Source organism: Ailuropoda melanoleuca, chromosome 7, assembly GCF_002007445.2.
Source record: "Ailuropoda melanoleuca isolate Jingjing chromosome 7, ASM200744v2, whole genome shotgun sequence".
Taxonomy (NCBI): Eukaryota; Metazoa; Chordata; class Mammalia; order Carnivora; family Ursidae; genus Ailuropoda; species Ailuropoda melanoleuca.
In genome coordinates, this window is record NC_048224.1 from 61,292,924 (window position 1) to 61,309,630 (window position 16,707).

At 40.3% G+C, this 16,707-nt stretch overlaps 1 protein-coding gene across 6 annotated transcripts in view; it reads right to left on the reverse strand.

Moving 5' to 3' along the window:
• The window catches only part of CENPJ (centromere protein J), a 52,810-nt gene that overhangs the window by 11,200 nt on the left and 24,903 nt on the right, over positions 1–16,707 (reverse strand). For 4 of the 6 annotated variants that reach the window (XM_011232891.3, XM_034664930.1, XM_034664931.1 and 1 more), the window contains 2 exons: positions 10,808–11,050; positions 7,197–7,281 (listed from right to left, as the gene is read on the reverse strand). In XM_011232891.3, coding sequence (XP_011231193.2) covers positions 7,197–7,281; positions 10,808–11,050 — 328 coding nt within the window. Of the gene's footprint in view, positions 1–7,196; positions 7,282–10,285; positions 10,407–10,807; positions 11,051–16,707 lie in introns of all 6 variants that reach the window. The other 2 variants (XR_004626660.1, XM_034664934.1) reach the window with 2 other exon arrangements.

Here is a 16,707-nt window from a genome sequence, read left to right on the forward strand (position 1 = left end):
ACACTGAGGGAAGAACTTGCCAGAGCTGTTCCCCTCCCCAGGGCGACACTGCACAGCTAAGTTGTTTGGCAGTGGCAGTAACAACCTCCCCAAAGGAAGAGGTAGAAAGCAAAAAGCAATGAGTGACTACCCAGCTAGCCCAGTTATGTGGGTTGTGGCTAAAGAAACCTCTATCTCCAGCAGCACCCAGATTTCTGAGAAAGGACCCCCATGACCTGGGGAAGGAAAGAGAAAGGGAAGGAAGCATACTAGAATATCAAAGGGCATGAAAGGAACGTGCTTTCTGCCGTCTGCTTCAGCACTTCAATAGGAAGTCCACCCACAAGACTGGTAGTACCCCACTCATCTTCCCTCAGCCCAAGGGCACCCTCAAAGCACAAGTGCTAAACCCACAACTCCTCCAACTCTGCTACCAGCTCCTTTGTGTCCTCTCAACTACTTCCAAAACAGCAAGATCCAGTAAGCAGGGAGCATGCTCAGAAAACAGGCCACAGTTGGTGGGCAGGGGAGAAACGACAAATTTGAGCTACTGTACACCTTCTGGAATACAGAAGAAAGGTTTCTAATAGCCAGCCTGGTGAATTGTAAAAAGCCAAAGAAGTCATAAAAATTAAGGAGGTATCAGATATTTCAAATGTGACAGCAGAAGTCTATAGCTACAAACAGTATTAAAAAAATCAAGGAAAAATGTCATCACAAAAAGAAAATAATAATTCTCCAGCAACCAAACTCAAAGGCATGACATACTGCAATCTAACTGATAAAGAATTCAAATTGTTTTTATGAAGAAATTCAACAAGTTACAAGACAACCCAAAACAATTCCCTGAAATCAGGAATAAATTAATAAAAAGGAATTCTTTATAAGAGACTAAAATTATAAAAAAGAACCAAATTCTGGAGCTGAAGAATTCAGTGAATGAGATGAAGAATGCAACAGAGAGCATCTGCAGCAGAGCAGACCACATGGAGGAAAAAAATGTGACTTGGAGAACACGAATACAGAAATAATACAGTTAGAAGAGGAGCAGGAACTAAGATTTAAAAAGAGTGAAGAAAGCCAACAAAAGCTATGAGATTCCATCAGAAAGACAAATACTTGAAGAACTGGGGTTCCAGAAGAAGAGAAGGGGAAGGGAGCAGAGAGTTTATTTAAATAAATCATAGCTTCGGGGCGCCTGGGTGGCTCAGTCGTTAAGCCTTTGGCCCAGGGCGTGATCCCAGCATCCTGGGATCGAGCCCCGCATGGGGCTCCCTGCTCTGCTCCCTCTCTCACTGGTTGTCTCTCTGTCAAATACATAAAAATCTTAAAAAAAAAAAAAAAAAGAAAGAAAGAAAAGAAATCATAGCTGAGGGCGCCTGGGTGGCTCATTCGGCAACGCATCTTCCTTTGGCTCGGGTCATGATCCCAGGGTCCTGGGATCGAGTCCTGCATCAGGCTCCCTGCTCAGCAAAAGCAGGGAGCCTCCTCAGCAGGGAGCCTGCTTCTCCCTCTCCCTCTGACCCTACCCCCTACCCCCTGCTTGTGCTCTCTCTTGCTCTCATTCTCTCTCAAAAAAATAAATAAAAATCTTTAAAGAAATCACAGCTGAGAAACTCCCAAACCTGGGGAAGGACTTGAACAAACAAGTCCATGAAACTAATAGGACACCCTATTATCTCCTTGTGAGAAGATCTTCTCTAAGACGTGTTAGAATGAAACTCAGAAATTAATCAAAAAGAATCTTAACGGGGTGCCTGGGTGGCTCAGTCAGTTAAGCATCTGTCTTTGGCTCAGGTCATGATCCCAGGGTTGTGGGCTCCCCGCTCAGAGGGGAGTCTGCTTCTCCCTCTCCTTTTGCCCCTCCCCCCGCTCATGCACACTCACCCTCTCTCTCTAATAAATAAATAAAATCTTCCGGGAAAAAACAAGGATCTTAAGGGAAGCCAGAAAAAAAAAAAAAACCCTACAAAAAGAAAAACAAACAAACAAAAAGCCAAAAAACCTCATAGGACTACCAGTGGATTGCTCAGCAGAAACTCTATAGACCACGAGACAGTGGAATGTCATATTCAAAGTGATAAAACATAAAAATTGTCAGCCAAGAATACTTTATCCAGTAATCCTTCAGATATGAAGAAGAAATAAAGGCTTTCTCAAATAAACAAAAGCAGAGGGAGTTTAATCACCTGCCTTGAAAGAAATGTTGAAACAAAAAGGTGCTCATCAGCAACATGAAAACATACAAAGGCACAAATGGTAAAGATGAAAAATGTTTACATCTTTACAATGGTAAAGATGAAAAATTTATAATCAAATATAGGAAACTCCAATTCTACAACAGGATGCTGTATTAAACACTTAACTATAGTATAAAGGTTAAAGGAAAAGAACATTAAAATAACTATCACTCAATAATAAAAAGCTGAAAGCTTTTCCTCTGAGACCAAAACAAGGCAAAGATGCCTACTCTTGCCATTTTTATTCAACATAAAATTGGAAGTTCTAGCCACAGCCATTAGGCAAGAAACGGAAATAAAAGGCACCCAAATTGGATAGGAAGAAGCAAAAGTGTCACTATTTGCAAATGACATGATACTAAATATAGACAATCCTAAAGACTCAACCAAAAAAATCTATTAGAACTAATAAATGAAGTCAGTAAACTCATAGGATAGAAAATTATCATAAAGGAACAAGTTGCAGGGCACCTGGGTGGCTCAGTTGGTTAAGTGTCTGACTGTTGATTTCAGCTCAAGTCATGATCCCAGGGTTGTGAGATCATGCCCCGGAACTGGGCTCGGCACTGAGCGCGGAGTCTGCTTAAGACTCTCTCTCCCACTCCCCCTACCATTCGTCATGCCCTCACTCGTGCTCATTTTCTCTCTAAAAAAACAAAACAAAACAAAACAGCTGAGTTTCTATATACTAATAACAAACTATCAGAAAGAGAAATTAAGAAAACAATCCCATTTACAATTACATCAACAAGAATGAAATATCTACGAATAAATTTAACCAAGGNTGCTTAAGACTCTCTCTCCCACTCCCCCTACCGTTCGTCATGCCCTCACTCGTGCTCATTTTCTCTCTAAAAAAACAAAACAAAACAAAACAAAACAGCTGAGTTTCTATATACTAATAACAAACTATCAGAAAGAGAAATTAAGAAAACAATCCCATTTACAATTACATCAACAAGAATGAAATATCTACGAATAAATTTAACCAAGGAGGTGAAAGACCTATACTCTGAAAACTGTAAGACACTGAAAAAAGAAACTAAAAATGACACAAACACATGGAAATATACACTGTGCTCATGGGAAGAATTAAAATATCCACACAGATTTAGTGCAATCCCCATCAAAATACAATGACAGTTTTCACACAACTAGAACAAAGAATCCTAAAATTTGTATGGAACAACAAAAGACCCCAAATAGCCAAAGCAATCCTGAGAAAAAAGAACAAAGCTGGAGGCATCACAATCCCTGATTTCTTTTTTTTTTTTAAGATTTTATTTATTTATTTGACAGAGAGAGAGACAGCCAGCGAGAGAGGGAACACAAGCAGGGGGAGTGTAAGAGGGAGAAGCAGGCTTCCAGCAGAGGAGCCTGATGCGGGGCTCAACCTCAGGACTCCGGGATCACACCCTGAGCCAAAGGCAGACGCTTAACGACTGAGCCACCCAGGCACCCCGCACAATCCCTGATTTCAAACTATACTGTAAAACTACAGTAATTAAAACAGTATGATAGTAGCATAAAATAGTACTGGCATAGACCCATGGAACAGAAAAGAAAGCCCAGAATTAAATCCTCACATGCACAATCAATTAATATTCAACAAAGGAGCCAAGAACATTCAACAAGGATAGTCTCTTCAATAAATGATGTTGTGAAAACTGAACACATGCAGAAAAATGAAATTGGATCTCTATTTTAGACCACTCACAAAAATTAATTTGAAATGGACTAATAAAGACTTAAACATAAAATCTGATACCATAAAAATTCTAGAAGAAAACAAGGGAAAGAGCTCCTTGACACTAGTCTTGGCAATAATTTCTTGATACCAAAAGCACAAGCAACAAAAGCAAAAATCAACAAATCAAAAATCAAAAGCTTCTGTACTGCAAAAGAATCAACAAAATGAAAAGGAAACCTACAGAATGGGAAAACTTTTGTAGACCATATATCAGATAAGGAATTAATATCCAAAATACGGAAAGAACTCTTATAACTCAGTAACAAAAAAATATGATTGAAAAATGGGCAAAGGAACTCAATAGACATTTTTCCAAAGAGCACATTCAAAATGGCCAACAGTACATGAAAAGATGCTCAACATCACTAATCATCCAGGAAATGCAAATCAAAACCACAAGATATTACTTCGCACCTGCCAGAAAGGCTATCATCAAGAAAACATGAGATAAGTATAGGCAAGGATGCGGAGAAAAAGAAATTCTTGCACACTGTTGGTGGGCATGTTAAACTGGTTCATCCGCTATAGAAAACAATATGGGGGTTCCTCAAAAATTAAAAATAGATCTACCATATGACCCAGCAATGCCACTTCTGAGTACACACCCAAAAGAAATGAAAACAGGGATATCGAAGCCCATGTTTATTGCAGCATTACTCATAATAGCCAAGATACGGAAACAACATAAGTGTCCATCAGCGTATGAATGGATAAAGAACATGTGATATATATACACACAACGGAATATTATTTTGCCATGGGAAAGAAGGATGTAATTTGCAATAACATGGATGGACCTTGAGGACATTATGCTAAGTGAGGTAAGTCAGAGAAAGGCAAATATTGTATGATATCACTTTTATGTGGAATCTAGAGAAGCCAAACTTGTAAAAAGAGAGTGAAGTAGTGGATACCAGAAGGTGGGAGTTTGGGGGATAAGGGGAGATATTGTTTAAGGGTAGAAACTTGCAACAAGTAGTAAATAAGACCTAGAGAGCTGATGCACAAGTATAGTGAATATAGATGATACTATATTACAATCAACAAATTTGCTAAGAAATTAGATCTTAAATTCTCCAATCACTAAAAAGATATAACTATGTGATACAATTAGAGGTGCTAATTATCACTACATTGGCAATCATAATATATAAATATATCAAATCAAAATATCACATACCTTAAATTTACACAATGCTATATATCAAATATATTTCAATAAAAAAGATAAAGAGTTTTGGTTCATCAAAAGATAAAAAAGTAAAAGGCAGGCCACAGACTGTAGGAAGATATTTGCAATGTGTAACTATTAAAAGACTATGAAGGAGAAATGCTCCCATAAGCCAATAAAGAAAAAAACAACAGCACAGAATGAGTAAAAGACCTGATCAATTTTTCTCAAAAGAGGGAATCTAAACAGCTAATAAACATAGGCAAAGATATTCAACCATAGCAAAACTATAATGAGATAGTGTTGCATCCCTACCAGACTGGCAAAAAATTAAGTCCGACAATACTGAGTATCAACAAGGTGTGGAACAATGCATGCGCTGACATTACATTACTGGTTAGAGAGTAAAATCATTTTGGAAAATGTTTTGGCAAAATCTATCACTGTTAAAGATATTCTAAGTGATTACCCAGTAATTCCGGTATGTGCCTTAGAGAAGTGAATTTGTATACCAGAAATGTTTAAGAACGTTCATAGCATCACTGTTCAATATATTCATAAACATTCAAACTGCCTTGCAGTTTTTGAAAATTAGTGAACTAGAGTTCACAGATCAACATGGCTCTCAAAAACAATGTACAGTAAAAGAAGACAATGGAATACATACAGTAGAACTATTCAGAAAGTTCAAAAACAAAGCTCTTTTTAGGGCTGCACCTATGAGAGTAAAAACTACAAAGAGAAGCAACGTAATATGATCACAGAGGGGACAGCCCTGGGGTGCTGCTACTTTACTTCTTTATCTAGCTGGTAGTTATCTAAGTATGTCCTTTATAATTGTCAAACTGCATTTATATCCACTTTTCTAAATTTAATTCATGAAAATAATTTCTAAAAATTCCAGGTAAAGACCCAGTTGTGAAAACAAAAGTTCATAAGAGAAGATAGTATATTTGTAACCTAAGGATTGAGAAAGATTTCTTAAAGTCATGAAAAAAGATCGATAAATTCAATAATGAATGAGCCCCTAGGTGGCTCAGTCAGCTGAGCCTCCAACTCTCGCTTTCTGCTCAGGTCTTCATCTCAGAGTCTTGAGATGGAGCCCCACATGGGGCTCCCTGCTCAGCGGGGAGTCTGTTTCTCCTCTCTCTCTCCTTCTGCCCCTCCCCCCTTGTGCACTCTCTCTAAAATAAATAAATAAATCTTAAAAAAAAAAAAGGAAAAACACATAAAAAACACAAACCGAAAAGCTAATCCCAGAACTGGGAGAAAATATTGGCAGTGTTTGAAACTGAGAAAGGATTAGTACGAAGAATAACTTCAATAAGGAGAAACCTCACCCCCAAAAAGTTTTAAACAGGCAAGAGAAATGAACAGTCAATTCACAAAAGAGAAAACCCAAATGCCCACTAAATATACAAAAAGATGCTCACATGACCTGACCAATAATCAGGGAAATGCATATTAAAATTACACTAACCCACCATTTCACACCCATCTGACTAGCCACAATTTCAGTCGGACCAGGTCAAGGGTAAGCACAAAAGCATATCCTGCTGATGGTAAAAAAAATGGCAAAACAACTTTGCAGAACAAAGGGAAAACCTCCTACATCAAGCCTGGGATGACCCAGCATCCTACCCTTGATATGTGTTGTAGAGAAACTCACAGGACAGATATGTTCTGCAGCCCTATTCATCCTACTGACAAACTGGGGGAAAACATGAAGTCCATCAACAGGAAAACTCAACTGTAACAAATATACATGGAATCTGTTAGCTATTAAAATCAATAGCATTTATATGTATTAATGTATTAAAATATTGAGAAAAAACATTGTAGAGGAATACACAGAAACAATATATTGATTTATGGACACAATGCAGTAAAAGAATGAAAAACAAGCAAAGGAATATTGTCAGAGGAAATAAGTAGGGGAGTAGAATACACAGGGGCTTCAATGATATTTACAATGTTTTATTTCTTAAATTGGGTGTAAATTCTCTATTCTTTAAATTCCTTAAGTATTTTATAGAAAGATCATGCAACTTCTTACCTTGTGTCAGCAAATGATTTTTCTTGTATTTTTCTACCTGGGTTCCTGAAGAAATTTGACTCTTTTGTAATCGAAACGATGAATTCTATAGTATGAGATAATTTTGAATATATAATTAGTGTTAGTCTACACAGTACAATGAATGAAGCTAAAACTCAGCTTGCAATGAAAATGGTTTAACTTTGTTCATTTATGTTGTTTTCATTTATCACTACAGTTCAGAGGGAACAAGCTATTATTTAGGAATGAACTCCCCACTGAGCGGATGGCTCATCACAGCCCCCTTCCAGGGACAGAAGTTTCCCACCCTCAGAATCCACACCCCTAGGTTTAGGGGTAGGGTAGAGGTCTTCCTTGCTCCCTGTCACCACTTCCAACAAATCTCTCTCCTCCCTAACCACCCCTGCTCCAGCTCTGCATCTCATGTCCAAGACTCATCCACCATGTACCCCCCTTGCCAGAAGGTAACGCCACTGCCTTAGCTTCTGTTTCCTGACCTACTCCATCCTACCTCAGTCACGCATGCCAATGGGCAAACTCTAGAACTAGGCATTATCAATATCTGCAATTATCAATAACTGCAAAGATCTCAATTTCGAAGCCCTCAAAGCCAGAATGTGGGGCATTCTACAAAATACTTAGCCCTGTCTGTTCAAAGAGCCAATGCCATTTAATAAAATGCTAAAGTATTTAGGGGTAAGATGGCATGATTCCTGCAATTAGCTTCAAATGGTCCAGCAAAATACATATACACAAGTGGTAAAATGTTAACAGCGGTCGTATCTAGGTGACTATTCCAGTGTTCATCATACTATTCTTTCAAATTTCTCTGTTTGGTGAAGCTGTTTTAATAAAATGTTTGGGGAAGAGGTGAGAATTCCTCTTTCTTCTGACTGCCATATCCTATCCTTCCGGCTCATTCCTTTAACACCCTAACTCCACCAATGGGTACAGCCTCCAGGGTCCTACAATTCACTGATCCATACAGATTTTCTATGTCCCTTAAAACCATATAGCCTTATGCCCTTCTTATGCAGCTTAAACCATGGTTCACTGCTGTCACTCTGGCTGCATATACTGTTGACTTCCACGCCCCTCACTCACTTTGTGGTATTCACCTGGACAAACACACCTCTTCTAAAATATAACTCTCCACCAACCTACAACCAAAAAGTTGAACAAGAAAATAATACAAACAATTCTCACTTGATATGTATGCTCTCTAGCCTACACTGGCCCCCAAAGCAGCCCAGGAATCAGACTACACTTCCCCAATCCCTTTGCTTTCCACTCCCTTCGACGATTATGTTATACTTTCTCCCATCTCCTCAAACCTCCTACATTTCTCCATTCTCACTCTCAGCTGATGACCAAGCTTCCTACTTCACTGACAATGTGAAGGCATTAGGAGGGAACTTCCCACCAGCAGGCACCACACATTTGAGCCCACGGTCCACACCTTCAACACTCTGCTACCAGGCACATGCTGTCTGTGCTCCTAGACAAGTCCAACCCCACCCTTCATTTCCTAAATCCCCTCTCCTCTCATTTATGAACATTGTTTCAACAATTCTCCCACCTTCTCCTGCATCAGTATTTTCCTCTTCACTGAATCAATCCTACCAATACACAAACACTTGTTAATTTTCCCATTAAAAAACAAAAAACAAAAAACCTTTCCTTACAGCCACCACCCATTTCTTTACATTTACTGCAAAATCTCTCCACAAGGTTCTTGGACTCTAACACTTCTCCTCATTCTCTTTTATCCAGTCAGGTTTTTATCTTCAACACATCCCTACCTGGTAAATCTAATGACTAATTCTCAGCCCTCATCTAATTTAGCAGCAGCCTTTGACACCGCCGGCCACTCTCTTCTCCAAGAAGTCCTTTCTTTTCTTGACTCTCAGGACACCACACTGGCCTCCTTTACTCTATCCTCTGGTTAACCATTCTCCTTATCCCCCATCTTCTCATATTCCGGCTCAGTGTATGGATCTCTTCACTACCCATACTTTCAGTGTTGGTGATCTCTGCTAGCCCAAAGATTCTGATGACCCCCAAACTTCTAGCTCCAACCTAACCTTCTCCTGATATGTGCGTAACTGCCCAGTTAACAACTCCACCTTTTCAAAGTTCTCCTCCAAACTTCTACTTCTCCACAGGCATTTCAAACTAACCCTGTCCAAACCTGAGATCCTAGATTCTAATATCCATACCCCCAAGAAATACATGCTCTCTTCTTGTTGTGTCTCACAATAAACGGAAACTCTATTATGCCAAAACACTACACTAAACTTGGAAACTATTCTTGACTCCTTCCTTGCTGTCACACCTCATATCCAGCTCATCAATAAATCCTGTCCATTTCTCAGCCCTCCACTGCTGCTCCCCCAGTCTTAAACTGCTGTTCTCTCTGGTGTGAATTACTCCAACGGTCTCCTAACTGGTTTTCCCAATTCTGTCTATACCCCTCCGCTCCCTTTTCAGTCTACAGTCGATAGCAGACAGAGTAAGTTTAGTAAAACAAACGATTAAGTCAACTCCAATCACAGCCCTCCAAGAAACCACCAGTTTCTCAGAGGAAACACCCAAGGGCTTACAGGAACGGATTAAGGCCTGCCTAATGAACTCTGCACCCAGCTCCCTCTGTGCCATCTCTGATTGCATCCCCTACCATTCTCCCCACTTAACTCTGCTCTAGCTCCACCAGCCTTAGGCCATGCTCACACTCAGGCCCACCAGGCAGAGAGCCTCCGGGCCTCAGGCTCCTCTGCGGGCTCTGTTCGCACCCAGGCTTATTTGCACCCCTTTATTATATTTACATTTAATATATAATAATTATATATTTAAGTTTATATATTTAACAATGCGGGCCATTATTCAAATGTTACTTTCTCAGTAAGGCTTTCTTTGGCCATCCTGTATAAAACAGCAATACCCCCCCCCCACAACAGTTATCATCCCCCTTTCCCCCTTTTTCTCCTTGGTTCTTGTCACTATGTGACACACCATATATTTTATTATTTATCTTATGTATAGACCTCCCACCACTAGAATATAAATTCCAAGAGGGCAAGGAAGTTTACCTATTTTGTTAATTGCTTTATTCCCAGTGCCCAAAATCAGTGTCTGGCACATCATAATTGTGAATAGAGATGAATGAAAGACCAATTATTTGATTTGAAAGGATTATATGCATGTGACTCACTGCAAAAAAAAAAAAAAAAACTTCACTTGGCCTGTTTTAACTAAGATTATCTGCCTATTGTGCTATAATTCTTTTAAAAGAATTCTAAAAATGAATCTGAAAACTGTCTGCATAGCAATCCCCAAAAGAATTTTTCAATTGTGGTAAAAAATACATTCAATTCACCATCATAACCACTGTTAAGCGTACAGTTCAGTACAGTGCAGCCCTCACATTCATCAATCTCCAGCACTCTCTTCCTCTTGCAAAACTGAAACTCTGTCCCCATTAAACAGCAACCCCCCTATTCCCATCCCCTACCCCCAGCCCTGGCAACCACCCTCTACTTTTTGGCTCTATAAATTTGAGTGCTCAGATATTTAACATCTCCCTGACTTGACGAAACCGGCTCCAAACCTACCAAGGACCCATCTTTTTTTGTGGCAGTCACACAGGGACCCGTCCTGATGCTGCTCTCAGTAGCTTCTGCTTTCTTCCAGGCGTCTAGTCGGAATCTTTCCATCACTTTTATTTCTTCCCTGAGGTCTGTGTTCTCTCTGACCAACATTTCTATCTGGCTTCTAAGACGGCCATGTGTACTTGACCATTTTGCTTCCTTTCTTTTCAAATCTTCCTGTAAATCTGCTATCTGCTGTTTCAAAGCCTCTCAAAAAAAAAAAATCCTAGGATTAAAACAATGCAACAGAAGAAGAGAGACACCCCAACAAAACAGAAGTGCTGTCCTAGCACAGACAGCAGAAAAGGGAAGGCTTGGTCAATCACATTTCAAAAATATCAAGTTTTTGGGGGTGCCTGGGTAGTGCAGTCGTTAAGCGTCTGCCTTCAGCTCAGGGCACGACCCCGGCATTCCGGGATCGAGCCCCACATCGGGCTCCTCCGCTGGGAGCCTGCTTCTTCCTCTCCCACTCCCCTGGTGTGTTCCCTCTCTCGCTGGCTGTCTCTCTGTCACATAAATCAAGAAAAAAATAATCTTTAAAAAAAAATTTTTTAAAAATATCAAGTTTTTCATGAAAGGAACTGGGGTTCGGATTAGAGCCTCACCTTATACCATCAACAAAACTGCTTCCAGAAGGAGGCAGGCACCACTTAGGAGTTCACTGCAATAACACTGCCATGAGGTAATAAAGCTCTATACTAAGCTGTTAATTGAAATAGAAAGAAAGATAAATGGGGGATTATCTGGTAAAGAAAAAATTAATAGAAATTTATGACTAATTGAAGGAAGAGTTAAGATAAAGGGATGAATAAAAGATTCTAAGTCAAAACTGTCAATTCTAAAAACAGATTCTACTTGGAATTCATGAAAAGAAACTGGTTTTAAGAAAATGATTTGTGGGGCGCCTGAGTGCTCAGTCGTTAAGCCTTCGGCTCAGGTCATGGTCTCAGGGTCCTGGGATCGAACCCCGCATCAGACTCCCTGCTTCTCCCTCTCCCGCTTCCCCTGCTTGTGTTCTCTGTCAAATAAAATCTTAAAAAAAAAAAAAAAAAGATAATGGTTTATTTCAGATGCACTAAATGACATATGTGAAGAAATTCCTGGAAATGTCTAGAAGCAATTTGCAATTATACACACAAAAATCAAGATTAATGTCAGAACTAAGGAAAAATTAGTCACCTAACATGGCTCATGTGGGTGCAAGACATAGGGAGTGCCTGAGAGCTGAGGCAAGGAGCATGGGCGGAAGCAAGACCTCATTGCTCACCATCTGAGAACATACCTGATGTGAATCTAAGGGCAGTGAGGGGCCTTAAGCAGCTCATTAATACACATGTAAAACTTGACATCCATCCATCCTCATATAAGCCTCACGACTGCCAAAAAAGCAGCCAGGTGACAGGAAGAGACTAGGGCTCAAAGGACCTCCCTTGAGGGGTGATCACATCACAGGGAACATGTACTCTGGGTTGGGTGAGACCAAGGCTCAAATCCCAGTTCTGTGTCCTAAAAGCTCTTGAAACAAAGTCATTAACCTCCCTCAACAACAGCCTCCCTATTTATAAAATTGTGGAGTATAACCAATAAATGAGCAGTTTCTCACTGGTGAGCACTGTTTATCATGTGGGCAAAGGGACTTATTAATACTAAAATGGTAACACATAAGTCTAAATAGGTTAAGAATTCAAAAGCAAATAAGCCAACAGAGAAAGACAAATACTGTAAGGTATGACTTATATTTGGAATCTTAGAGAAAAAAAGAAAAAAGCCCATTTCATAGAAACAATAGAATGGTGGTTGCCAGGGCTGGGGGAAAGGGAAATGGGAAGATGAAGGTCAAAGGATACAAACCCTCAGTTATAAGACGAGTAAGTTCTGCAGAGCAGCATACAACATGGTGACTACAGTAATAATACAGTGGTGTACACAGACAGCCATGTCGTTTGCTGAGAGCAGATGCTGCTGGGAGCAGATTCTTAACAACTGTCAGCACACACACCCACACAAAGAGTTAACCATGTAAGGTGATGGATGTGTTACCATCTTGATCTTGTTAATCATTAACAATGTATATTTACATAAAATCATCACACTGTACATTTTAATTATATATGCTCATATTTTTCAATTATTCCTCAATAAGGTTAAAATATAATTCAACAGCAATTAATGTTTATAAAATACCTACTATCGGGTACTGTTCTGGGTCCCTAGAATACAAAGAACAAAAAGACTGCAGGTATAGTTGTGCTGAAGGTAACAGAGCCTACGGAGGAAAAGACAAGGGTAAGCGGAGAAAGCAGTGTTGCGGGGAAGGGGGCGTATGTAGGGAAGGGAGGCTACAGTATTCAATATGGCAGGTCTCACTGAACAGAGACCTCAAGGAGGCTCAGAATGAGCCACGTGGATGTTCAGGGAAAAGCATTCCCAGGAGCACCAGTAAATACACCAGGGAGAGGTGGAGACACGGAGGAGGAGGTGGAGACACGGAGGAGGAGACGGCATGAAAAACGTGAAAAAACACCAGAACATATAGAAACTTGAGGCCATTTTAAGGACTGGGGCTCTTAATATAAGAAAAAAGTGGAACTATTGGGGCGCCTGGGTGGCACAGCGGTTAAGCGACTGCCTTCGGCTCAGGGCGTGATCCCGGCGTTGTGGGATCGAGCCCCACATCAGGCTCTTCTGCTATGAGCCTGCTTCTTCCTCTCCCACTCCCCCTGCTTGTGTACCCTCTCTCGCTGGCTGTCTCTATCTCTGTTAAATAAATAAAATCTTTAAAAAAAAAAAAAAAAGAATAAAAAAAGTGGAACTATTAAAGGGCCATGGGCAGAGAGGGGACGAGACCTGGCGTCTTCCCAGAAGCATCACTGGCTGCTAAAAGACAAGGGCGGGAGCAGAGCTGTGGCAAGCCAATCCTTTAACTCAGTGACGGCAACTCCAGTCTGGGTATGTTTTCTGACAGAACAGCATGCAGTGTGAGAGAAAGAAGAAAACAATCCTGGTTTTCTGACCTGAGGATGTGGAAGGTCAGGGATGCTGCCACCTGAGATGGAAACGGCTGGGGAAGGGAAGTTCAGAAGTTCATTTGGAGACATGGAGACGTGAAATACAGAGCAGCTAGTCAGACAGATCAGATCAGCACATCGAGCAGGTCCAGGCCAGGATTTAAATTTGGAAGTCTTTGGCGTATAAATCTGAACCGAAGGCATGAAACTAAAGAGATCTTCAAGGGAGGACAGAACCTCCTCCGTGCTGGGTGGCTTCCACCATTAAGTTAAAGAGGAGGAAAAAGCGAAAGAGGATGAGGCAAGGCACCAGCCAGGTAAGGGGAAAACCCAGAGCACCAGGTACCCTGCGAGTCAAACGAATGAAAGCTCTGATGAGGAGTCATGTGCTGCTGACAGCCAAGTCACAGGAGGACTGAGACATCCCCATCAGGGGGAGGCTGGGGACCACAACAGGGGTAGTTTCAGAGCCGTAGTGTGGACAGAAGCATGTGTAGGCAAAACAGGAGCTGAGATGGGAGACAGAGAAAGAGACAACACTTTCAAGGAGTTTTGCTACAAAGAAACAAAGAAACGGGGTTGTGCCTGAAGGAGTACGGGGGCAAGAGAGATTTTAAGAAGTAACAGCAAGTGTGTACACTGATGGCAAGATTTAGTAGTGTGGAAAATGGGTGGTGTTAGAGAAACAAGAAATGCTGGAGCTGCGCTGCAGGTGGTGAAGGGACCTGGTATATAAGCAGGGCTTCCCCATAAGCATGGAGAGTTCATCTAAGGAACAGAGGCAGAGCACATAGGCAGGCAAGACCAAGAGTAGGATTAGTGGGAAGTTCTCAGCCATGTAGAAAGCAGGGTCTTCAGCGGGGGGTGAGGCCACAGAGTGGGAAGTTTGGGAAGGTGTATGTGTGTGTGTGTGTGTGGGGGGAGTATGGAATGGAAGAGTGGGAGAAAAGGTAAAATACAAACAATATAGGCCCACTCATGGTTCGTGCTCATGACTTTAAAATGAGCCTGTTCTCCATTAAATTTTTCTTCCAGTTAAACTAAGTGTTGCGGGCACAAAGATGAAGTAGTCAGGAAATGCCAGGCCTATAGTCTTGCCAACAAAATACGATGACTTGAGAAAAGGGAGTAAAGAATACACTTATAGAAATGATTAGAGTGACTAACTCTGGGGTTTAAGGATATAAGAGGGTGAGGAAAACCAATGAATTGGAAGGTCCTAAAGGGACCAAAAGATTAGAGTAATAGAGGGAGTGACAAATATTAATATGCTTGGTCACAAAGGGTTAGAAAATAGGATTTAAAGTAACAGCTCGAACGAATATGTGTGAAGAAGAGAAAGAGTCAGGATAAAAAAGATATGCAGAAGATAAAGCCAAAAGAAATTATTATTGATGGAATGTGAAGGTGGAAAAGGTTTAGACCTCTTTTTTATCCCAAGTGTGAATGGGTAAAAAGTCAGAAGAAAAGGCAGATTTAGTAGGAACGGGGTAAGTTAAGTTTGAAACATCCAAACAGAGCTAACCAGCTCACTACACAGCACCTCAAAAATCTTGGACCCTCAAATATTTTCTGAATGAAGAAACAGATACACAGGTTGTTAAGTCAGCAGAGATCTGACTGAACATCAGTGTGTAAAGGGTCAATGAAAACTCACTGCATGAATATTAGAATAAAGTTACATGATTAAGCTAAAGAATCAGTGTGAACTCATGACCTCAGAAAGACATCACCCTTCCCCAGCGGGGCCACTCCAAGGACACCACCACAGCTGACTGCCAATCCTCAGATGACTCCCTAGTAGTAAGATAAGAAATAGGGCTCCTTAGAGAATGCTGATTTCAGATCTGGGGTAGGTTGAAGAAAAACAAAAGCAAAAAACCAGGTTATCTGAAATAACCAGTTGTCAGAGAAAGCAGGGATAATTTCCAATATCTAAGGGCAATGGCAAAGCTGAAGGGTAAGGAAGCTGATGTACCTACAGGGCTCCCACCGGCCAAACTGGGGCCACTTGATTATCAACAGGAAATTTTGTAATTAATTAGAGTAACTTGAGTCTGTAAAAGGCTATAAATCAATAACGATAAATGTAAATTCCAGGAGGACAGAAATACCTTCTTCATCAACAATTCCCCAGTGCTCATTATAAAGGGTTCTCAAATCAATGTGTTGACAGAATGAACACCCAAAAGAAGAGAGTTAATAGTTTTAAAAACAACCGTAATATAAAAGAAGGTTGAATATACCATCTCTATTCTTTTAATGATTTAGTAAGTAGAAGAGTATCAATAAATATAGGTTTGTTTTCTATTAAGTTTTTAAAGTAGTATTTGCATAGTGTAGGAAAAGGGAAAGTGTAACATAAACAGAAAGAAATAATGAACACCCATGGTCACACACAATAATCAAGTCTGAAAAGGGTCTAAATGCTTAAGCCAATACTATCAAAGTAGAAAGAGCATTCAGGAATGAGTTCCAAAACTATGAAATAGACTGTTAATGTCTAATGTGCTAGATCCAATAAACTAAGTATTAACCAAAACATAACATGCTTCTTCCCACAAAAATAAATAAATAGAAATAAAGACCCTACTCGACATGGCACGTGATAATTTAAGCCTTTAGGTATGCAGATGAGCTTGCTAAGGATGGTATACTATATAAGAGGGGAGAAAGCAGAGGCTGGAACTCAAAAATACTAGTATTTACCTTTTCTTTCTTTCTTTCTTTCTTTCTTTCTTTATTTATTTATTTTTAATTTTATTTATTTATTTGACAGAGATAGAGACAGCCAGCGAGAGAGGGAACACAAGCAGGGGGAGTGGGAGAGGAAGAAGCAGGCTCATAGCGGAGGAG